This window comes from Aethina tumida, chromosome 1 (genome assembly GCF_024364675.1).
Source record: "Aethina tumida isolate Nest 87 chromosome 1, icAetTumi1.1, whole genome shotgun sequence".
In the NCBI taxonomy this organism is placed as follows: Eukaryota; Metazoa; Arthropoda; class Insecta; order Coleoptera; family Nitidulidae; genus Aethina; species Aethina tumida.
The window spans coordinates 53,613,869-53,640,231 of NC_065435.1; the positions used below are offsets into that span (position 1 = coordinate 53,613,869).

The following is a 26,363-nucleotide window of genomic DNA, read 5'->3' on the forward strand; positions in this document are numbered from 1 at the left end:
ATAATAATTAATAAGAAAATATTTGTTCTGGTACGTACTAAAAATGTATCACTTTCAATTTATGCGAAAATTAGCACTTCGTGTGTAGGAAATTATGTGATTATTTATACTTTCTACAAAATATGTATCTTTGTTTCATCACGATGAATTTAATATGTAGGACACATCATTATGGAGGTGAAATTGAATGATTATATTATTTTTTGCAATCTTATTACTCTTTAGTTGATTAATATGCCTTTTGTGCTAAATATTAGTATTATAAGACACCTTTAAAAAATACTATTCAAAGATGAGCACTTAATTTTATTAGAAAAGTCTTCCTCATCTCAGTTTTACATTTTTTTCTTCATTTCCGTATGGCAAAATCCATATTTCGTCACTACTTTATCGTACGGAAAATGTCGATCGACTGAAAGCTCTATAAAAATGACACCTTATATTTTTTTCATAACTCTTTCCGTTTAGAAGATATTGGAGGTTAAAGTTTGAAGAAAAATTTCTTTTTTACTTCTAAATTTTATGATTTAATATAATATTTGTTGGAAGTTAAAAATATAGTCGTATGTTGTTATAAACCTCGGATAATACTAGTATCTAGGTGTTTAAGTCAGTGAAGGGCCAAGGCCATTTACCCTAAATTTGAGAAATGTATGTTGACAGTGCTAGTCTTTAACTTTTATTTATTTATATTTTAGTAGATAAGAGAGTGTTAATCTTGTCTTGGACTAGGCTAATTAGACATAAGTAGTTTACAAGGAAATTAGTAAGACTATAAATTATCTAAATTATTGTAGCTTCATAATTTTTACGTAAGAATTTATCATAACATACATAATTTTCTGCTTCATTTTCAAGTTTTCTTATAATATATAGTTTTCTCTTCGACTATTAAAGAATTTTATGTGTGAAGGAAGGCTTTTTACATTTTGATGTAATGCAAAATTTCACACTAATTTCTGAACATTTCATACAACACGTAATGGAAGTGTCACTACTGAATCGGAAATTTTATCGTATTCTATGTCGCCAATACTCAAAAATAATCTAATCAAAAAAAAAAAGAAGAAGTAACTAAACTGTGGAAGAGCACAGATTTGGTTATTTCAATGTATTTCCAACAATTGACGTATGTCATTGAAGCTGGAATGTAGAATGTACCTATTTCAAGCAATGTTATGGTTCCAGATATAAAAAACCAAAATCTTAGAGATTAATAAAGGTATCACCAAAAAAATCTAAAATACGAGTGGGAATTGCAGGAATGTTACTGAGGACGAGGAAGAACAATCAACAAGTTGCTACATAAATAAAAAAACAATAAATAAAAGTACTATTATGACTTTGTATTATCTGGATTCTTTCTGAATATTTTTTTCTTGTTTTTTATTTATTTTTAAGCAATAACCAGATTTTACTATTCTACCGGAATTCCGGTACATCCCTAATTTTATAATGAATGACTTCAAAAATAAGCAAATATTCTACATAAACATGCTACAACATGTTGGTATTGACCCATGTAACTTATAATTTATAGACAATGGCTTTACTTGAATTACTTTTCAATATAATTACAAATAAACTGAATATATTATGTCCTTAAACACAATTGTTTTTGAGTTATTCACTACTTTTCAAAATTTTTTACATCGATTAGTCTAACTAAAATGTTTGTATGTTGGAAGGCACACTTTTGGCATATATTAACTAATGACCATTTTATAAGGAACCATTGTTAGTATTAATAAATTTTATACAGGACGTTAAACCATCGATAAATTTGTTATTTCCAATGGAACACCAGGTACATATTATCAAAAATGTATTGTAATATTGTCTGATACAAATGTCATCCATGGCACGTGACCATCAGACACATAAGAAAATGAGCGTTATTTTTACATTTTTAGTAAATCTCTGTTAACATTTATTTAATATGTAATGCTTTAATTTAATTTTGCTAAAATATATACAGTGTTCCAAAGTTATTGTTGTTTTAAGATGTCGAAAATTAAACGTAAATAACGAACATCTTGTATAAAATTTGGAAGAACTAATAATGACTCCTTTTAAAATAGTCCTTGGTTAAAGCGTTTGCCAAAAATAAATTCTCCAGTATCAAAATTGACAGCTTTAGAGACATTTTAGTTAGACTATCCTTCCAATTGTCAAAATTTTTCAAAAAAGTGAATAACTTAAAAATATTTACTCAAAAGTATTTACATTTTCTTTACACGTTGGAAATATGGAACTCGGTATTTCGAATAAAATAATATTTTTTAAAAAATTATGAAAACAAATAAATATTCAAATTCACTCGTAATGAATTGAATCCAACTACGAGACAAAATTCTCACCACATGCTTCACGTGGTAACTGTTTGAGCTACCATATTGCATGTACAATAGAAAATAATTTACTCGTACATTGAATTATAGCATAACACCAGTCGTTGTATTAATACGCTGTTCCATTCGCAATTACACTACATCTGTCTCTAAACAAACCATCTTTTGCAAGTGATGTAGTATGAAATATGCAAATTTATACGGTAAACAGTGTTTCAATAAAAATTTACCGTTCCACGAATCATCCACGTCCAAGTTCAATGAGAGTTCGAATGCGTGTGCGACACAATGGACGAGAAACATTGTAAAACGATATCACCTCGCAAATGTACCGCAACCATCACGAGATGATTTGAAGAGAATAACGAAAAATTATTTTTAAAACCCACCAATTTTTAACCCGTTATAAATTTTACGATTGACGACGACCATGACCATCAAACTAAAACGTACGCACATGAATGAACCTAAATATCTTCGACAATTTCCGAAGGCACAATGGAAATAATGGCTTCATTAACCCACTGATTTTAATATGTCAAAACGGCCTTAGCATTAAACGCCTTCCATTATGCAATAACAATGGATTCATTTGCGGCCGTACATCCTTATTCATCGTTAAATCGTTGTGAAATCGTTTGGATACGAATTAATCATTGGGCACCTATGATCCACCTATTAATATGACTATATTTGGACCGCGGAATCATTAATCATCGACAAACACGCTTTTGAAAGACGCCGTCCGCATCACAAAAGAGCGCTCGCTGGTTAGTCTCCAAAAAGGAAAAAAAAAATAATATACGGTACAGTTACCTAAAAGGTGTTCCAATTGTTTGAAAACAGCTTTTAATCGACGAATTCGGATTGCCAAATAGCCCCGCATCGAATCGGGATGCAATTAAATTTACACTTTCTTACGCGATCGTTTTATATTTAATAAGGACGGCGTAAATTATTTTCATCACGCAATCGTTAATAAGTAGGATAATTAGGATGGACATGGAAATAATCTGTGCAGTTTCTGGAGTGTTTCGAAAATATTGGATTTACATAATTTATACTTTTTAATATTAGATTATGCATTTTTAGGTAATAATTGCTGTTATTACTGGTTAATGTACCATATTTTAAAGACGGTAAATCTTAAAATTTTGAGAGCACAACATAAAGCATCAATTAACGTCCTATTAATTAATAATTTATTTTATAATTACAGTGTATATTTTTATAAAGCAATCTTTATATATCATCTTCTAGACGTATAACTTTTAATATGTGCTAACATAAATTATTTATTAATAAATCATACAGTGAGGTCATAAGAAATCCCCCCTTTGATAACCATTGTAGGCACAACAAATTTAGACGTAAAAGAGATACGAAAACTCTTTTTTTACATAAATATTCGATCGATAATCGATATTTTTAGTAATAAATACTGAACAGTTTCTTTTGGAAGTTTATTTAACACGTTAAATGAATGACTCACAACTTTGTAAGTACTCACCCGATTTTTTCCAATAAAATAGCACTTAATAAAGAATTAAAATACCTTTCAGAAGTGTCACAAGACCCTTTCCTTTACAAAGAATGTAATTAAATTGACAATACTTTAAATTGGCTATTCGAGTTACATTCAAAAGTTATCAGGGGGGACTTTTACGACCCTCAATATAATATTAGTGTTATTGATTATAATTATTTTTAAAATTTAAATGAAATTTATATCATTACATAATAAAAATATTACATTGTAAAAATGTTAAATTAAAATTATGAAAGCGATATTTTTTATAATCCCTAATTAATTTTAATTATCTACTATAATGAGTAAAATAAAATTGTTGTACAAAATATAATTTAATGACTATTGATATAAACTATAAAATGACCAAATCAACAATAAATTTTATTGTTAATGAAAGTACTTAATAAGCAATTTGTATTTTTTATTTTCAAATTTCATTGTGTTTAATAATGTCCAAATTGATTAATTCTATTATATAAATCATTGCAACATATAATATTATAATTTATTTTGTTCATAACAAATACAATAAAAATGTACCTTCAGACTGTCGTGTCAAAAAAATCTTTCTAATAAATCACAAAAATTCACGTGTTGAATTCATGCCATTAAACCGTCACGTAGTTCCCCAAAACAGCAAACAACAGTGAGTGGTACGAAATTTACCCACAAAACCACTTATTTCCACACAAATCACACAGATCCACCGGCAAGATGTGTTGACTAACAGGAGGCGAATGCGTTTGCACATTCGAATTATGCCCGCCAGTTAGCGGTAAAAATCGTAAACGGTACTGCAATGTGATGAATAGACGAAATTTTTATTTCACAATTTATTTATTAGTGATTGTGGTTCTACTTATGACGGTTACAGTTAGACACTTTACGCGATCATCCGACGCGCTTCTTTTTCGATATTATTCCAGTTTTTCCGTGTCCCATTGACCATGCGGACGAACGATGCCACGGTAATTGGTAACTAACACTGTTAACCCAATCTTTTATGGTATTTCAATATAAAATGGACGGTTTTGTGGATCATTTGAAATTTTTAATGGCTGTGATACTTGACGATTAGATTCAGCATACCATTTGATGTGGTCAATCATCAGATTAAGTATATTTTGGCATTTGACAAGTTGGATTTGGTTTTCATTTTTCTTTCAAAATAAAAGAATACCATTAGAATTGAACCTAGGGAAACAAAGAAATAAATATTATCTTCATTTTGGTCAATACAATTAATATTAATACCTTGATGCTCTTTGATATAAATAAAAAATAATAATTTTATTAATAAAGATTAAAAAAAAACCTTCATTAACCCAACATCTTGTCGATTCCCTTTATACCACCTCCAAAATTCTTTATGATATTGTTTTCTTAAGTAAACTACAACAACAAAGAAATCTCTTAAAGAAAAGAAACTTCATCAACTCAACATCTTGTCCACTTCCTTTATATATCTTCCAAAATTTTTTAAGATAATGTTTTTTATGTAAACTACAACAACAAGGAAATATTTTAATGAAAAAACCTTCATCAACTCAACATCTTGTCGATTCCCTATATACCACCTCTAAAATTCTTTATGATACTGTTTTTTTAAGTTAACTACAACAACAAAAAATCTTTGTATGATGCTGTTGCATTACATAAATAATAACAATAAAGAATTCTCTTAATGAAAAAAACCTACACCAAGTCAATATCTTGTCCATTCCCTTTATATAACCTTCAAAATTCTTTATGATACTGCTTTTTTAAGTAAACAACTATTACGGACAATTTTCTTCATCAACCAAATATTTTATATAGTGCCTTTATAGAATCTCCAAAACTCTTTACAACTCTGCAACAACATAGAAATCTCTTAAAGAAGAAGAAAACATTTTAAAGTAAACTGCAAGAACAAAATAATATCTTAAACAAATTAATCCAACATCTTGTCCACACCCTTATAGAACGTCCAATACTTTCTATGTTGCTACTGCTGTGAAGTAAACAACAAAAAAATGTTTTAAAGGAAAGAACCTCCATAAACCCATATGGAACATCCAAAACTTTTTATGATTTTATTGCATTAAAGTGAACTACAACAACAAAGAAACCTCTTAAAATAACAACCAAACAATTAAGCGACGTTTACATTGTTTTAAACCACAATACATGATGTGGGCATGAGAGTTTACATAATTGTGAAGTACAGTTAAACCATGACAATATTGATGGGAAATATACCATTGTACAAATTACAGTAGTACGACCATATGATTAACGACGACTCTTCACACAACGAGAAGCCAATAAATGTGGTTAAAAGTGGACGAGTTTACACGCCCACTCGATGGTAACATTAATAAATTATACAATAATCTTTTTAAATGGTGCTAATTAAATTATATTAATCGCAGATATTGATTTTTTTGCTGGAACGCGTACTTCTTCAAACTAGTTCAGTTAAGTGACAAGGTGAGTGACCAAGAACATATCCCGTTCAATACTTCCGGTTAAACAGAGATTAATGCAAACTATTTATTTTATGAGAAAATAACAGTCAGTGTCTACATTGTCTTAATTACACGGCGAGCGGCCCACCGATTCTAAATTTTTCACAGACGAATTAAAATTGGCTAAAATCCACGCCCGACCGTAATTTATACAGCACGGGGCGTTTTTTTCCTGCATCCCAGACTCCAGATCATTTGCAGCGAATCAAGCACAGTTAGAAATATCTGCCTCATTTGAACATAATGGTTAATAATGGTTTTTTGCGAAATAATTTCTCGGGTGATACTGAATAGAACTGCATGACATTTATTGATGTTGTAACGGGAACGGCCAGGTTTGATTTGTTATTCTCCCCGTGGGCTATGTAGAGGATTTTATTGGGAATTCTAGCTTTTAATAATCTTCATTTTGTAATGTTGATTACACGAATACGCCTATAATTTCTACGTGTCCCAGTTTATATCTTATTTACGAGCGACATTTCTCACTTATTATTGGTTTTGTGTAAAGAAAACAACATATTCGTTCGTTTCATCAGGTCTATAACTGTAGTCCGATAAGATTCGAGATTATATGGAAATGATAAAATATAATCTGTCCACCGTTTATTTGTTGTTAAGAAAAACCAGATCCTTTTATGAATAATTGTAATTTTTAGTGCATCATTCGAATAACTAGTGCATAACTCTTATTTTTTTGTTTAACATTCAATTTAGTTGAGATGGTCGCAATCTCTCTGTTTTATTGGCTTTGGCTGACATTAATACTTGGGTATTTTGCATACCACCGACTTTCTCTTCCTCGAAAAAATATTAAAATAAGTTTGATTAATATCTGTTTAAGGTGCGCTCAATTCTGGTTGATTTTTTCCTTGTAAAATGTGAAGCAGAACCTCTGTTTTAAAATGAGCTACGTAAGAAGATAGATTGGTGATATCCATGGATAGTTAGATATGAAAAAAAGAGGAGGAGGCAGAGTGAAACTGACGAAGAAGGGTAATATGTAGTTTTTAATTACCGTTATTCATTGAAATATTTGTCAGTGGTTGGTTGTATTAGTTTGAAACAATATTTATTATCAATCATTAACTAGAGTCATAATAATTTAATTTTCAGTTTTTTAATTGATTGTTGAGTATTTATTGATGTTCAAGATTTACTAATTATTTTGAGGAATTATAAAAGGATGTACCAGGATCATCTCTAATGGCGGCGTGACATATTAGTGAATGAATTTATTTATTTTATCCATTTGAAACTAGTTTATATGTTAAATTAATTGATACTTTGGTGTAAATTGTTACATACATGATTTGCACTTATTGGGAATTTGTGATGTATCTCATAATGCGTTTGTGTGTCGAACACACATCTTGTTAAACACTTTTGATTAGCGACAATTTCTTTTATTAGTATGTTTATCCTTTCTCGCAATATTATGTTCCAATATGATAGGATGAATTGGCATGCGTGTGGCAAATGAGAGTGATAAAGAGGAAAAGTATTGTTTAGAAGTTTATGAAATATTTTGTTATAGTGATAATTATTGTTTTCTTTGCTTTGTAACACATCTTAAAACGTCGGACGACTATTTTTTTAACATCCGACACTGACAAATTGGTTCCTAGACACCCCTAAAAATACTTTCCAAAGATGTCCTCTTAATTTTAATAGGTCAAAATTCACGACTTAGATGAATAAATTTAAAATAATGCGAATATCTTCTAAATGGTTAGAATCATCCATTAATTACTGGAGACCTTTTTATAAAGCATTTAATTTCCAACAAAAATATATGTTGGGCATTTTATAATATATATATATATATATATATATATATATATATATATATATATATATATATGTCTTCTAAAAAATTATATTATACTTTTTTTGTAGAGCATTCAATTTTCTACAAAAGATGTAGGGAAAAATTTTCTGTAGGATTAAATAATGCGATATATGGAGATTCTAACTGTGTTTTAATTAAAAATCGTTTTCGAAATTGTTGCTGTCCAGTTCAATTCAGAAAAATATTGTAACATTTTATAGAATAAGAATATAATAGTTTTTATTATAATATTATATGTATACAACAACAACAACAGTAAATTAATATTATTTTAACAGTTTACGATGAATGAAAGAGTTTGGCTAAATATTTAACGTTTTAAAAAGTTACTATAATAATGACCGTTACTGTGTGCTATTTTTGTGAGCTGCCACATTGTCCATTTATTTTGTTTAAGATTACATTTAAGTAGAAATTATTTTGATTTAGGTTCAAAATGATTAATTGTAAAAATAATATATCATTATTTAAAATAAAAAGTAAAATATTTTGCTTATATTTAATTAATAATGTGTATTATTTTTCTATTCATCACTGTACGGCTTTTATGCACTACGGATATTAATTCCACCATATTAATAACGATTTTGTTTATCTTTTATTATTATGATGATGATGTCATGTGAATTTATTTTGTTTTGTTTACTATATATACATTTATATCGGCATATGTTGTTTGAGAGCAGGTGAAGTTTTCTCTAATCACTTATTCCCCCCCAACTTGTGAGTCACACATCCAGGCAAGTAATTTCGTTGCGATAAAGGTTTATTTTATTTATTAGGATATTGTTTATTTCATTTTTAACCTCTCCACCAACGAATCAATATATATAATAAGAATAATAAATAATTAATAAATTTAACACATTTTTGAATTACGACAATCAATAGTTGGATATCTATATCAATCAATAATTTCGCAGAGCTTCCGATTTCTCTTATTCGCTTATTAACTTCTTTTAGGAGAGAATCTGTAGATGATTCACATGCAAACAATACGACGCGAAACACAAAAGAATCGACAACGACTTCCGCGTTTCAATGCAACTGTCGCTGAATGTTAATATTGACGAGGAAATTTCGATACGCCTTTTTAAGTCCGAGAGACGCACAAACGGTGAATTAATCACAAGAGCAACTTTTACCTAATTAGTACAATCCTCATCTCGGGGAGCAGTCATCGCCGTTTTACCAGAATCGAATGTGCACAAGCTCGTTAATTATACGACTTGAAACAGACAAAACCGCCGATTACGTCGCATTTTTTTCTGCGGAATAAATTCAATTAATTGGCCGCCGCTTTAATATAAACCGTAAACAGGATAGGTAATGATTATATATTTAGACAGGACACGTCCTTATCAGATCGATGAATTTAAACACAAATGTCCATTCACCTGTCGATGCGCTCTCCCACTTTCTCCATGGGAATCTCGCCGCAACACCTTGTAAACTCGGTGCAAGAGGAGACTTGACTTGACTTTATTATATTGAAAAAAATCATTTAACAAACGTATTGCAATTTTTATTTTTATTATGAAATATAACAAAAATTACTTACTATTACTATTTTTTGAACTGATGATATTTTCAGCAGCTCTCTCTTTTTTACAATTTTTGCAGGTTATTTAGCAGAAATGTTTCTTATACATAGATAATTATTTATTTATATTCGTTATCCAAAGCTAAACTTCTATTTCACGGTCAAAAATCCACAATACAATGAAATATATTATTTATTGTAATGGTCTTGGACATTTTAAACTTGAATTTTGGTGTGTATTGGTATAATTTATCTACATTTGCTAAGGCTTGTAATTTTGATGTTTCTAATAAATTTCCTCATACAGCAAGTTTGTAAGATTTTTGTTAATCTCTATGAATAATGCGACACTGTTAAATGTTATAAGAATTCTTGTTCTGCCATTTTTAATGACAATTTGATTGTTTTTTTGACATTTAAACTTGTGTGTAAAAATGTGTCTAATAAATTTGCTTTTAATCGGAATAATTTTCATACCTGACAAAATATTAAAATTTAATATGATTTTAAATTTTCATAATAGTTTTTTTATTTAATATTGAAAAAATGTTTCGAAAACTTTCGGTTTTAATTTTAAGACAGAGAATTATTTATTTTATTGTTCTTGGAAATTTTAAACTTGAATTTTGGTCTGATAGTATAATTTATCTTCATTGTTTAAGGCTTTGATTACAGATTTCCACATCTTGCAAGTTTGTAAAATTTTTGTTAGTTGTGGAGTTTTTTTTCTATTTTTTGACATTTAATGTTAAAAATGTGATTAATAAATTTACTATTAATCTGAATATTTTTTAACATAAGATATTGAAATTTAATATAATTAATTAATAACCATAAGTCGTCAAATATAACGCAAATATTTATTTTTTTTACTTAATATTGAAAAAAATTTATGAATTTTTTTTTTAAATTGTTTAAAATAAGATAAGAATTTCTATCAAAATTTTAATTATAAAAATATTATAAAAAACTAAATAATTTTAACTTGAAATATTGAAATTTCATAAAATTTCATCTTTCATCATTTACAAGAAATTGAAAAATTTAATAATAATAATTTATTTTTATTTAAAATTACAAAATTGTTACGAAAATTTTAAGGGTTTTATTATTTTACTTCAGTTTATTAAATTTTATTGAATTTTCAATTTTTATTTTTGTCTAAAAATGTAGCTCTTTAAGATAAGATTTTCTGATAAAATTTTAATAAAAAAATTATTAATAAAAAATATATGGTTTAAATGGACACTAATTACTTGTAAATGGTAAAACTCCCATAGTACAGGAAGTAATTGCTGTATTTTGTTACTTTTTATATTTGACTTATAATATTGAAATTTCATATAACGATAATAATTTTTATCCTTCACCAAAAATTTACAAATTTCTATATTGAAAATATTGGTTTAATATTTCAATTTAATTTTTGCCAAAAAATGCCGTTACTGTAAAATATGGTCAAACCATTTTTTATAAGCGGGTATATTTTGTAATCGTGTATTATACGTGCACATATTTACGATATGGATAAAAATCTTGTATTAACAGTAATTTCTTGTAATTGGTAAAACTCTCATCGCACGAGAATAAATCGCACGAAGAATTTAAGCACGACCGGTTCATTTCCTGTGCCAAATGTCCTTATTTGGTCGGGATTTTCGGGCCAGTCTCGAATCTTCAATTAATTGCTCCACATAAAAATTAAGAGAGTGGACGCACGTTAAATCAAGTCGTTCGAAATACACGACGATAAAAAAACGATGTTTCATTTTGTTGTAACAGGATCCCGTAATGGATGCGTGAGCCATGTAATTAACACGAAATTGTTTTATTTTTTCTCTACCTTTAGGACCGACGATGGAAATATTGTAACCAATTCGGTTACGTTTACTTCTCTTTGGAGTTAATTTCGAGAAACCATCCACGGATGCATGAATATGTAACGCGGATATTATTTATGTGTTTAGTGTAAATAACAGCATACATTTGCAACTAATTATTAAGTTAACCACTAACTGTTACCTAACATACACGATAAAATGTATAGTCGATAAATTATGGGAATTAAGAACTGCATAAATTATAAAATCCAGTCACGTTAAATTTGGGCAAGTGTGTCAGTTCGAGATGTGCGTGTTGGAAAGTTATAATAAATATTTATGCGATAAAATTATTGTGTGCAGAATTTTTTTGTTCCTCATTTTTCTACATGTAATAAGTTTCTCATGCACTGCTTGTGGTTCAATTTTTTTTCTGTTATATGTATTACTTTTACTCTCTCCGGTGTGGCGATGTTTCCGTGTCGGAATTGTTCTCAGAAATCTATTGGCCGAGAACAAAGAGCAGTGCAAGGAAAATTGAATCGATGTGGAAAAGAAATCAGACTCACAAATTGGTTTCATCTTCTGGAACAAATCATGAACAATTGCATCTATAAGCCGGTTAGTTTCGTTTTCAGATCCACACAGACTCAAAACTGTCTCTATTATGAATCTAACCGCCAGTAGAGAAAATTGTACAATTATTACAACACTAATAAAATATCTTAATAAATTTAATTTATCATATTTTATGTTTCCAAGGAATATAAAATCTGTCCGAATTTATTATAATAATAAAAATATCAATAAAGTGCAATTTTATATTTTTAATAATTTATTAATAATATATTTTATATAAAAAATATATAATAATATGTTTAATATATAAAATATCTTAATATCTGAACATTTATTATAATAATAAAATATAAATAAAGCATAATTATTTTCTAACATTTTATTAGTAAAATATTGTATATAATAAAATAAAATGTCTTAAATAAATAAATTTAATTTATCATATTTTATTTTTACAAAAAATATAAAATTTAGCTAAATTAACTATAATATTAAAATATAAAAAACATAAATTGATATTTTTAACAATTTATCAATATGAAAAAAAATATTTTAATAATATATTTTATTTTTACGAGAAATATGAAATCTATCTAAATTAGTCTAACTATTTATTATAATATTAATTAATTAATTAAAATAATAGATAATTTAAAATATTAATTAAAAAATATTAAATTGCGATACTAAATTGTGATTATGATGAAAATTATGAAAAGAAAATATTGCTAAAAAATTGATTAGAAAGAAATATGTTCCGTAACAAAAGATAAGACATAATTTAGAAACTGTTATTCTATCAAAATAAACTCAAATTTTTATGAATATTTTTAAAATTCATGACTTAAATGCATAATTTAAAATACTTATTAAAAATATATTAAAATCAAATGGTTAGAGTAATCGATTAACCACAGAAAATATTTTTGTAGAGCATTTAATTTCTTACAAAAATATATGTTGGGTATCTTATAATACTTATTTATCTACGAATTATAAAATTTAGAAGTAAAAAAAGAATTTTTTGTTAAATTCAAACTTTGACGTCCGATATCTTCTAAACGGTAAGGGTTATGAAAATATAATATATTTAAAAATATGTTGTCTCTGAAAGAAGTTTGCTTCTAAAATACTTTTTTTAATAAACGTTTTGATTGATAAAAGTGATACTTTAGTGCTTTGATATAAATTTTGTCATATTAGTCAATCAAAAATACATTTTCCTACTTTTTTATTTTAGTTTTCTCGCTATGTTTTTGAGAAAAAATAAATATATAAAAATTATTAATGTGCCTGTTTTATATATTTTATAAAAAAATAAAAATATGCTACATTTATTCTAAAAGGTTAATTAAAAAGTGTTGTTTGAAGTGATCTAAAATTTAAAGTATTTGCTTGATATTAACAAAAAGTCATCATTATTAAAAGGGATGTGCCGGAATTCCGATGGGACAGTAAAATCCGGTTATTGGTTAAAAATAAATAGGAAGGAAGAAAAAGTAATCAAAAACTTTTCTGGTTTCTATATAAAAATTGCTGTAGCAAATCACATTACTTCACTGTTTAACTAAGTTTGAATTTCCTTCAGAATTATTCAGAGAGTATTCAGATGTCGAAGATGGTACAAAGTCATCACAGCACTTATTTGTTCTTGCACTTTTTTAGTTAGTAACTAATGAACGTTCTTCCTCGTTCCCAGCAACATATCTGCAATCCCCACATTCTCGTATTTTCGTAAGTTTCGTGGTGTTACCTTTATTAATTTGTATGATTTTGCTCACGAATTTGTTTTTTTATATGTGGAACCAAAGCACTCCTTGAAAAGAGTATGTTTTATATCTAGTATGATCTAATGGTAAGGCGGTCCTTAGACTCCCCCTCTGACAATCCCTCATTATTCCAGAAATCGTATCTCTGATGCCCATGATGTTCATCAATTTCGTTACATCTTCATTATTTTGAAAATGTATAGATATAATTTTTATACATAAGTTTGTAAAAAATGCATAATGTGACGTGTCACCATTGGTTAACTAAAAGCTTCTTTAATGTTTTAGAGAAACCCAATAGATTTCCTTTCAATTAAAAGTCTTGTATTGTATTTTACTTAACAGAAACTTCACACCAATAGTAATTTATCCAACACTTTTCCTTTTTGTGATGCATAGTAAAGAAGTGAAATTCTTGGACACTTTCGACAAATATCAATGAATCTCGATGAGCCGGGCTTAATTTGTCCTTTGTATTACAAACGTCGAGATTACGTTTGTTGACTTATAATTTACCTGCCGACGTGCTTAAGGTAATTGAGCGAATGGAGAGTTCACTTTCAATGGAAAACGTTTATCAAAAATACACAAACATTTTCTAATCAGAGGTGTTCTTTTTACAAAGCAATTATAGAAATCAACTGTTAAGTTATCCCAAACTTAAAAATTATTTTATTTAAGAAACAGTCGTGTATGAATAGGTCAAAACCAAATGAGTCGCAGGACGTGTCCGTGCGGCACTCTCATTCCATTTTCGAATCGGTCGGTCTTCCACATGATCTCCGACGAATCTCCTTGCACGCGGTGAGATCGCGTGTCCCCGAAACACTTCCCAGATTTCGAATCGTAACGCACAAGCACACACGCATCCGAAGCGATACGGCTCGAAGGTATTGCCAGGTCGGCATGCCGGTTTAAAGAGACCGCAACTTTCGGTCAATGTCAATGCCGAGGCGGTCACGCGATCGGTTCCCTCTATCCAATAAACCGGGAGGTTATGTGATTATGTTGCCGTTTTAAGGCCTCATCCCATGCGGGTGCTAATACCGATCGGCTATTCAGGCTAATTCGATTTGCTTTTATTGCATAACAGAGTTTAAACACACGGAATAATATGCGGAATGTGCGGCGGGAGCTGGAGCTGAGGAGCGATCGTTTGCTGATTGACGGAGCGAATGACGTTAATGAAAACATATTTCAATCAAGCACCGTCGCTATTTGCCAGGGCAGAAATTCCCGTTGTTAAAAGTTGTTAATTGCGAAAATGCTACTTGGCAATTTTAATTGCCGACAGTCGATTCCCTCGGTCTCGTTTCTTCGGCTCTCAAATCGGGATAATTAAATAAGTGCCTGCCCGGGATGGAACAGGCGGGCAATTACGCGTATGGAACACGTATCGGTAACAATGTCACCGGCCGATTGGTTTTCTTTTATGTAACTGGTCGCGATCGTACATGAAAAGAAATCAATTCGATTACTGGTCGGTTTCATGTTTCGACTGGATGCCTAACGGTTAATTGGACACCGATCATTTCACGGCCCTCGACAAGAGGGAAACGGTGAACAGGTGATCGAATTTCACGTAAGGACCGGAAATTGGATGGACGAACGGATCAATAATTGGCTACGATCTGCATAAAGTCGGATGGTATAATGGCAGCGGCAGAAGAAATATGCCGGCAGAATAATATCGCTAATGGCCGGCTGGAAAATGTCTCTTGTCCAGCAGGAGATTTACTATTTATTCTCAGTATATATGATTCTTAGATATTCAGTTTATCGACTCGATAATAAAAACTTTTAATCATATTTATTAGAAATTTGTCAATTATGAGGCTCTCAAGAATTTTCCTTAAAGAGTAAAAATTTCTTTTAAAATCTTTGTATAAATGAAAAATTTTAATTCATAGTTTAGAAGTATTAAATAACAATACTATATCTTTAAATAAATTAACAATAAAATACCAATCAAGTTTTTCAAAATTCTAGAAACTGAAATATTAATTCAAATAAAACTTAGCTGTTAACTGTAAGTTTCTATATATTATATAGTGGAGAATTTAAAAAGAGTAGTAATGAAAAAGTCATAATTTAAATTTTTTAATTTTATTATTTGTAAAAGGATCGTTCAAAATTAGTAAACTTCGCAATTTCTGGATTCGATGTATTTTGTATAGTGGAGGATAAAAATGATTTTAAAATATAATTAAAAATTCATTAACAACAAAAAAATATGAAGTATTTTTTTTGTTTTTATTATTTTTAATTATTGGAGATAAAAAATTATATAAAATATAAATAAAAATTAATAAATAACAAAAAAGAAAAGTAAATAACAATAAATTTGTGTTTTAACGAAACTTTTTTTAATTATTGGAGATTAATTAATTAATTCTATGTATTTTATATAGCGGGTACAAATATGATTATCAAATATAGTTAAAAATGTATAAACAAAAGTTAACTAACAATTAATTTGTTTTTTAACGAAACCTTTTTTTTTTAATTATCGGGAAAATTAATTTTTTATTACTGATTTTATGTAATTTTGAAAACAAAAATTAATGTCCTTATATAAATTTGTCTTAGATAATATAATAGTTTACAAATGTTTTTGATGATTTTTAATTATTGGAGAAAAATTAGATTTTTGCTACGGTTTTTTTAAATATAATTTTGAAAAAAATTTTTTTATGTAGCAGGGATAAACATGATTATTAAATATAATCGAAAATTTATAAGTAGAAAAAAAAATAATTAACAATAAATTTGTATTTTAATGAAACTTTTTTTAATTATTGGAGAAATTAGTTTTTTATTACTGATTTTATGTAACTTTGAAATCCAAGAAGTAATGTTCATTATGTAAATTTCTCTTAAATAATATAAAAGTTCACAAATGTTTTTGATTATTTTTAATTATTGCAAAAATAAGATTTTTATTATGGTTTTTATATATCTTTTAAAAACAAACTTATAGAATACCAAAATATATATAATTTAGATATTTCTAATAATTTTTAATTTTTTAAAAACAGTTTAAAATTAAATTAAAAAATTGTTAGTATAAAATTTTAAATAAATAAAAATTAATGAAAATATATATTCAGAATTTAGAAGTAAATTAACAATAAATATATTTTTTAAACATATTTTTTAAATTACTGCAAACATTTTAGTATTTTTATATAATCCTGTCTCTTTATACATTCTAAATTGTTACTGAAGAAAAAGTATTTCAAAGAATCCTGGACATTCCATAAATGAAACACTATTCAGTTATTAAATATTCTAGATGTTGTCAGTTAGAGAAGACGTATGATTAATATATTGCATACAAATTTATAATAAACAAATCAAATAATAAATGTACAATCAATAAGCCAAAAGAGGATGAATGAAGTCATAAATATTTACTACTATTACTTATACACAACAAAAATTTCTTCTAATTAAGGTTTTGCTTTAATTGGTTAAATTCTAGTTCCAATCATTACACATATGTAACTATTTTAATCATGGTGTCAAATTAGCATTACTCTCTCATTTCTACTGCCATTACAAGTACCATCTTCACTTTCCTACCATGCTTATCACCCGGATTCATTCGCATCCAAGAAATTCAAGTGAAATTGCCGATTCGTGTTGGATTTTTAATAAATGCAGGTCCACCACGTGTGTGCATCGTAAATCGCCGATTCCAATAGATAATTACCGTAATTTACTTGACCCTCACAGTCAGTCGGGACACGACAAACATATCATCCGTGTTGTGGGAAGATGTCGCAACAGATGGAAGATAACCAAGCCGAGAAAAATATAATTTCCTTGTTGTTATTCAATTTTTCCATCATAACTATTACGCGGACACGACAAAACATTAACATACTTACTGACCGCCTGCGCCGTTTTCAGTTATGGTCGCGTTGGCTTACCTGTAAAAAAGAAAAAAATAACATAAAAAATCGGCCATTTAGTGTGCGCCGTAAATCATTTTCTAATACGGCAATAAATAATTCATGACGTAAGTAGGAAGTCGGCGGGGAAAGAAAAAAAAATTGAAAATTTATGAAATACAGCTACCGCAGGAGGAAATTGAATAAACAAGTTTCGATGTGAATATGTGCGTAATAAATATATACCTGGGAAATCATAGTTTAAACGGTACGAGGATTTTACATGATGCATTGCTTCGTATGCGGAATTAAAAGGCATCGTAGGCTGAGAGCCTATTCAGCTTCATTATAGTCCGTACTAGTTTACATTCAGTTTGTGTCGTCGTAAATTTCAACTAATTTTATATTTTCCCTCGGCCAACCAATGTCCGCCGAGTACTGCGCGACGCTCATGTGGGTGAAAGATTGTTACGTAAAAGAAGTGAAACAATAAAGATAAATTGTGATGATAAGCTTACACAAACACCGTACGCGTACGATTCCATTTCGCTACGAAGTTTAACCACAGTTGGGCAACGGACATATCCAATTGCAACATTGCACCAGAGAGATAAAATTGATCGGCCGAAGAACAATGTCGAAAAAAGCGGCGTTTTGTTAATTTTAAGTGTTGTTGCACAAATGCAATGTTTTTGAAGTGTTTAAACATGTGGTTAACTACAACGATTCATTGTTGTCTTGCGAAATATTAGAAAACGGGCTGATACACCGATATTACACACACACGTGAACCAAATAATGGTTTTGGCATTTATATTTAATGGGAGAATATTCTTGTCCCAAGTACCTAATCCAAAATTGCCATGTGTACTTAACATTCTTTACATATTTACTGTTACCTAGTAAAATCTAATTAGTCAATGGCGATTTAATGTTGCCAATTCATTTACGGTTTAAACGTGTAAAATTTTCGTACGGTGTTTTGTCATGTTGAAATGCCCACACACGTTTTACCAGCCGTTGTTGGTTTCACTTAATTTGTTACTTTAATTTGATTGACGGAACTAAATTGTCTTTAGCATCTATAGGAGCTAAGCGGAGAAAGTAAAGCCACACATAATATCTAAGTGATATTTAAAGACAATTTACTTGCAAATTTCTCTGTGACTGTTTGATTTAATTAAATTAAATTTCCTTTTACGAATAAGCCACCCATCGTTTCATTTAAGCAGGCAATAAACGGGATTACGGGATTCAATTTCGCATTTCGTACGCAACAAAACAATAATTTACATGCAATACAAACAAACAATTACACAAGTCAACAAACTGAGGCTGAGGTTAACGTGAATACAAACATGGTTTAATTGTGTGGTGAGATTTCACACTAAATGGTCAAAATCAAAACGAAATTGGATGATGAAACGTCAACAATATAGTTTGACGATCAAACTAGGGCAATTAAGAAACGAAAGGCGATTTGTAAAACCGATTGATTTCTTCAGGATTTCGTCGGTGCCACACAAAACAACGCGTGTCACTCTCGTCGCCGCTCCCCACAGCTCCCCATGAGAAATCCCATTTCCGCATTAATTAGACGAAATAATTGACCGTGTCAAACGGATTTTCCATATTGTAATTCCACATTGTTACCATTAGTTATGGCGTCGAACCAACCAGATTGTATCCTTAGTGTGACACAAGGAAAAAAAGGCGATTTAATAAAAGCTGTGACAAGCAATAAATTAAAATAAATTAATTACAAATCTAACCGGGTTTTGCCTTTTCGGTTGCGTCGGCAGAAAACGAGAAAACGCGTCTCCTTCGGTCGTTGTAATTCAATAACGTCGCACACGGCCACCACCAGGAATTCCAAGTGGTAAAAACTAGCGCCAATTTTGCTCGGGCACATGCACAAATACGAAATTTATTCGCATTGCGTGGCGTTCCGTTCGGCAATATTTTCATTTCCTCGCTCCGCATTCGAATACGTCCACGGAAACGCTATAAATACCGAGACATGTGAATTGAAATGGACGCCACGCTCGTATAATATAGAATTCCTGAAGCATGTAAAATAAATACCATCAACGATACACCAAAAGGGTCTAAGCTGACGCGCGGCAACGGCCTTATCAGATTTTTCATTAATTACCGATCGAATGAATGCTAATAGGACGGTTTTATTGGATAATGTTTATTTATTGCGTCGATCGACGATTCTAATGTGTGTAATTTAGTGATTGTGTATGTCTGATTAAAATTTTAGGAATTTTTATTCTTCAATTTGTTCCCATCACAACATTTGTACGACAAGTGAGGGGAACGTGTCATTTTTACGACGTGACATATTTGTGAAATTTAGATAAAAAAACATAAAATTTTGTGTCGACAGTTTGTTGTCTAATTGTGTCGTAAATGAAAATTGATTCACCCTAAAACAATATGATATCATGCCATTTATATAGAAAGGCTGATTCAAGTTTTATTTGATAACAAGGTTTTGTTTACAAAATTACTGTAATACTAGCTATGGTGTTGCAATCCTGCTAATACAAATAATTTAATTTTTCAGCTGATACCATTAATCAACAGAGACATATTTAATATAGACCAATCTACATCACTTTTACTTTACCAGAAGAATATAAGATACTGAGAGGAATTGGAAAGTATGAATGTTACTGAATTAAATACGATATCTGGTTACAGGCTTAGGCCATTATTAGATGTGTAAATGTATCAGTGAAAGTGACAGTTTATGGTAATACCATTTTTCCCGTCGCCGATATACATAAATCAATTGACCATTACGCTTTTAAAAGCAGCAAGCGGCTATTCTTGAACCGTTTTTCATTGATTTTTTCTAAATGAATGCCCGTTTAAATTGCCAGGAGTGTGGCGAAGTTGGGTTGTTGCTCACCTTCTATTTTAATACAACGTAATGATTAATTGTTGGTAGTTAAACTTTTATGATTGACAACTTTTGAATTCACTTTATTGATCGACACTCTTAAAACACACTGTATATCAATGATTATTCAAAAAACTTTAGCTTTCAATCATATGTTCATCCGTAATCGATCTTAATAATCAATATGTCAATATGTGTCTCTTCTGCATCGTGGATAATATATATCTTCCGACGTCGAGCTGAAGAATTTTCTCATGTATTTATTGCGTTTCCAAGAACACTACCCACGGTTGACAATGACTTTTTCCACATTACGACATAATTGACTGCTATTCCCGGAATGGTGAAATCTCACACTAGTTTGAAAATTGTCCCCCTCAAAAAAACGTTGTTGCTTTAATATTAAAACGTGAGTTATCAAAATTCAAATGAAAGATGGTTGAAATTAACTTCATTACGTACATGGTGTAATAAATCAATGTATAAGCATCTTGTTAAAATCAATTTCATCACTGGTAAGGTCCAAAGAGTACGAACAACTTGCTAATGGGTCCATATCTCAGTGTATAACCATTAAAAATATTATTACATTAATATTAATATGCGAATTATTAAATTCTAAATAAAAGAAGTATGTTAAAATAGAACTTCATCAAAGAGTATAACAACGTAATAATTCCATATCTCATAGCATAAATTTTAAAAATATTACTTTAAAAACATTTATATTAAAATGTATGTTATTAAATTTTAAATAAAAGGACCATGGTAAAGTTAAGTTCAGTAAGAACAAGGTCCAAGTAGTACCAACAACTAATACGTAATGGTTCAATATATAATTATATAAGCATAAAATAATACTCTCTTTAAAAGACTACACTTATATTAAACTGTAATTATTAAATAAAGAAATGTTTTTAAATTAAATTAAGATTCAAATGGTGCCAACAGCATACTAATGTTTCTAAATATCATTACACAAGCATAAAAAATTAAGCCTTAAAAACACTATAACCTATTATTAAAATTTAAATAAAATATACATGTTAAAATTAACTTCATCAAAGATAAGGTCTACATAATAGCAATATCTTTCTAACCGCTCAGTACTTTGTTGAATACGCATAGAATAATACTTATTTCTTTAAAAAAACACTATTACATTAATATTAAAATATGAATTATCAAATTATAAATAAAAGAAACTTGAAAAAATAAACTTCTTGGGGGACAAATAGTACGAATATCTTGCTAATTGCTCAAAGCATCCCTGAATAAAAATTAAAAAAATATTATTACATTAATATTCAAATGTGATTTATCAAAATTTAAATAAAATAAGCATGTTAAAATGAACTTCATCAAGGACAAAGTCTAAAGAGAACCAATATCTTACTAACTACTCAATATATCATTTCATAAACATAAAATAATACTTACTCAAAAAATATTAATATTAAAATGTGAATTACAAATTATAAATAAACGAAGCATGTTAAAAATAACTTCATTAGGAACAAGGTCTAAATGGTACGACCATCTTGCTGATTGCTCAATACATCATTGCATAAACATAAGAAAAGCACTCCCTCAAAGAAAAAAAACCTTAATACATTAATATTAAAATACGAATTATTATAAAAGAAGCATATTAAAATAACTTCATTATGGACAAGGTCCAAATGGTACTAACAACTTGCTAATGGCTCAATATATCATTGCACAAGCAGAAAAAAAACGACTGAATAGCAAACAGTCATCATATTTATCACCCGACTAGGTTTTATTCCTATTAAAAACTGAATATTTTAGAAGAAAAATTTATTTAAATGTAAAGAAGTTGGTGGAAGACCAATAAAATTGATATATGTGAACCGCTTTGTATTTATGCATCTGTTTTTGTTGCCTAACAACTTGTTGTAGAAAGTAAAACATACCTCAAACCGTGTTATTACAAAAAGTGTAAAATGTACCGGAATGAATGCGCATCTATCGCTTGTAAATACAAACATACATTTTTTTGAGCTGCTTTCTTTTTCATCTAGAGAGTTTCCTGGTTTATTACAGCAATACATTAAAATTCGTGATGGGAAATCCTTATGCCGAGATTATTCGTAATCCGTAGTAAGTGGGTACGCATCGATGGCAATTTGTTCGACCACTAAACAAAGGAACCTTACAACACACGGATCGGTCCGAATTAACACGTTAATTGCGGCCCGACTAATGAGTGTGGCTCATTTTAATATTCGGATTTAAATAATCGTCGTTTACGGACAGCCGCGCATTGTTGCGGTCATGTTTATCGTAAATAAGTGAGTGTTCATAATCGTACCGTACGCGATGGCCGATTTAAAAATCAATAGTCGAAGCCTTTGTGTAGTTTTAACGGAGCAATTAAAATACACGGGAACCGTTAAATTCGCCGTCTCGAATATGGGTTAAAGGAAAACCAGTTTCGGAATTTCGATCTGTAAAAGAAAGAGGAAAAAAACGGACACACGGCATGTGTAAAAGACGTAAAAACCACATATAGATTAATTACTTGATAAAATATTAATTCCATATTGGATTAACTGTTTTTTCGCCAGACTTTTATGGATCCTCTCACGAGTGTTATGATAGCATCGTGAAAATGGTAATTAATTGAAATATATTAATTAAGTTATGTTCACGAATTTATGATCTATATATCTCTCAATTAAATTATATCTGTTAGCAGGAAAACAAATAAACATGGTGCAGCTGCTCGTTGAAATTAACACTGGCGTTCAGTCTCAGGCAACACTCCAATTTTATGTTTTTCACCATTTTTAATATTATTCGAATTTCCTTTCAATTGATCCATACTCCAGTGCATATTTAGTTTTTTTCTTAAATTATCTTCTAGGTTAAAAGGGACATTTTACGATGTTAATGTCTATGAATTTAAAATGATTTGTAAACTTTAAAAACATGCAAAAACACAATATTTTAGGTTGGCAATGACTTGTTATACAGAGTTATAAATAAGTGTCACAAACTATATGAAAAAACAAAATAATTTTAGAGAAATCGAGGATTATTTCTTGCTTATCAAAGAAATTTCGACGATTTACCAAATTTTGATGGTTTTTGGTGTTTTAAACAGAGACATTTGATTCCATAAACTGGACTTTGTGCTGATCAATCATCAGTATTATTTTTTAAGCATTTAGTTCAGATCATTATCATGTATAAACATCCATATAACTGATAAATTATCATTGATAAGTGGTTCCATTATATCTTTCATGATATCTTTATGTATGAAACAGTCCGTTTCACTAATAATTTTCTGTTATAAACCTATACCGTGCCAAGAAAACCTTAAGCCAAAATATTTTCTCCAAGTTTTTGTACTGTATCTAAGGTCCAAAAACTAATTTAGAAAACGAACGTATTGTTTACCATCTGATTCTATTCACACCAAAGTATTCTTCGCCAAAATTCTGGAGGATAATAATGCAAACTTTAATATTTTTGAATATTCTTTTTTGCTATCAATGGTCTCTTTACAGGAATACATCATTGGAAGATTTGTTAACTCAGCCGACGTCTGATTGTTCTACTAGATACACTGATATTAACACATTCTTTATTTTATTAGAGGACAAGAAAAGATTTCATTTACTCATTCTTCCAATTTGTCTGCCTATAAAAGGAGTTGTCTTCAAATACGTGCATTGTTTAATCATTTAGGACATCTTAAGGTTTTAGCAACGTCAGCAGTACTTAGACCTTGAATTTTTTTGTTAATTATTTTTCTCAGGAGTGTCATGTTTATTTCTACCCACTGAAAGTGAGTTATACAATTGAATAATATAAATATTACCAATGAATAAGTTCACAATTGTGTCTGAAAGAAATAATCCTGCAATATCAAAAAAAAAAAAAAATTATTCTGTCTTATAAAAATGTGATATGATATTTCAATCATTCTATTTGATTGAAAAAAAAATGTTAGTGATTATTTTATTAGAAATTAATGAGACCTGATTATTATATAATTAGTTTCCATTTCACTAAATAAACCACAAACAATTTTTTTTACATAACAGAATATCGTGGAGTAGATAATTTTCTTCGTGAATCAAAACGGTCTGATACAATTGGTTGCGATTCGGTTTCATGCACCACTAAGTCAAATGGTAAATCTTGGCAGTTGCCATAACTGTATAAATAAAATTCAGTTAGAATCATGCCTTCTCGCCAAAACGAAAACGGCAAAATAAAAAAATAAAGTTATTGATACGCCGTTAGTCGCGTATCTAATTGTTACTAAATAAGGATCTTCCCATGGTTATGTATTCTGCACATAGATGGAGACCACAGGATATCCGTTGGCCAACACAACTTTTCCACGTTCCACCTTGAGGCAATTAAACAAACTCTTCATTAAATTTTATCTTAAATTGTGATCGAATGCGAAATAATAATATTTATGGTTCCGTCAATGACGACATAATTGCACAATAAAATATTTCGAATGCCTCACTTTTGTTCGTTGCATTATCCAACACACACATACACACAAAACTGCATCGCAAATCGTTGCATTCTTTTTTTCTTCTAACGTTATGTAGGTTAAAGTTTCTACGTGGGACGCGGGAATGGACGTCTGATTCGTTTAAGGCTGGTTTGGTCCGAACAATCTGCATACAATTATAAAAATCACGATCCGAGCGAAATAATAATTATCACCTACAAAGAAAGTTCATAACTGGGTGCGCCCGATAATTGCGTGGAAATAAAATTGCTGAAATTCTTGTGTGCCAAGTCGGTTTTGGGTCGGCGAATGCGACGCCCATGTGTGTACAAGGGGGGTTGATATAAAATATATTATATATTATTCGTTGATTTAAAATTTCATTTATCAATTTTCTCTATCTTCTTCATTTCATTTTATATATATAATTGATAAAATATGGCACAAATTTCTTGTTTTTATTATAAAATAAAATGTTTTTTTTTTTACAACTTATAACAATTTTATATATTTATGTTCATTCAGTAAAATAATACAATATATTAAAAAATGTGATAGGTTACAAATTTGTGATTTTACTTATTTAATAAAATTTGCTTTATTAATTTTCTTCATATACTTTTTGTAATAAATGTAAACTCAAGTTTTAAATTTTGTTTTCTGACAAAAAATAATAATAACATATGGATATATGTAATTTTAACACAAATTTCTTGTTTTTATTTAAAATAAAAAAACAATAATTTTCTTACAATTTATAACGATTTTCAATATTTAAAATATTCTTTCAATAAAATAATATATTAAAAATGTTAAAGATTGCATAAAACAAAAAAATTACGTTAAATTACAAAATTATTACAATTCTGTATTTTTTTCACTCAGCAAAATAAAATATTAAAAACTATATAAAAAATGTTTTAAATATTACTTTTCTTTTAAAATGTATTTTAAAAAACTATGAAATTATTTTCTAATTAATTCAATTAAGACTTGCATTATACAATAACAAAAATTATTGATTTGTTAAATAAATTGGCACATTACATAACTTTCTTTGTTCAAATTTTCTTAAAAAATATGTAAGAATT

General features: G+C 29.1%; 1 protein-coding gene across 4 annotated transcripts in view; it reads right to left on the bottom strand.

Moving 5' to 3' along the window:
• LOC126264148 (rhophilin-2-like) overlaps positions 1–26,363 on the bottom strand; it is a 79,586-nt gene that overhangs the window by 11,744 nt on the left and 41,479 nt on the right. The window contains exon 1 of one of the 4 annotated variants that reach the window (XM_049970873.1): positions 22,780–22,821. The exons of 2 other annotated variants lie outside the window; for them this stretch is intronic. In XM_049970873.1, the coding sequence (XP_049826830.1) occupies positions 22,780–22,806 (27 nt within the window). In that variant the 5' untranslated portion in view covers positions 22,807–22,821. Of the gene's footprint in view, positions 1–18,097; positions 18,113–22,779; positions 22,822–26,363 lie in introns of those variants that run through there. One more of the 4 variants, XM_049970874.1, reaches the window with a different exon arrangement.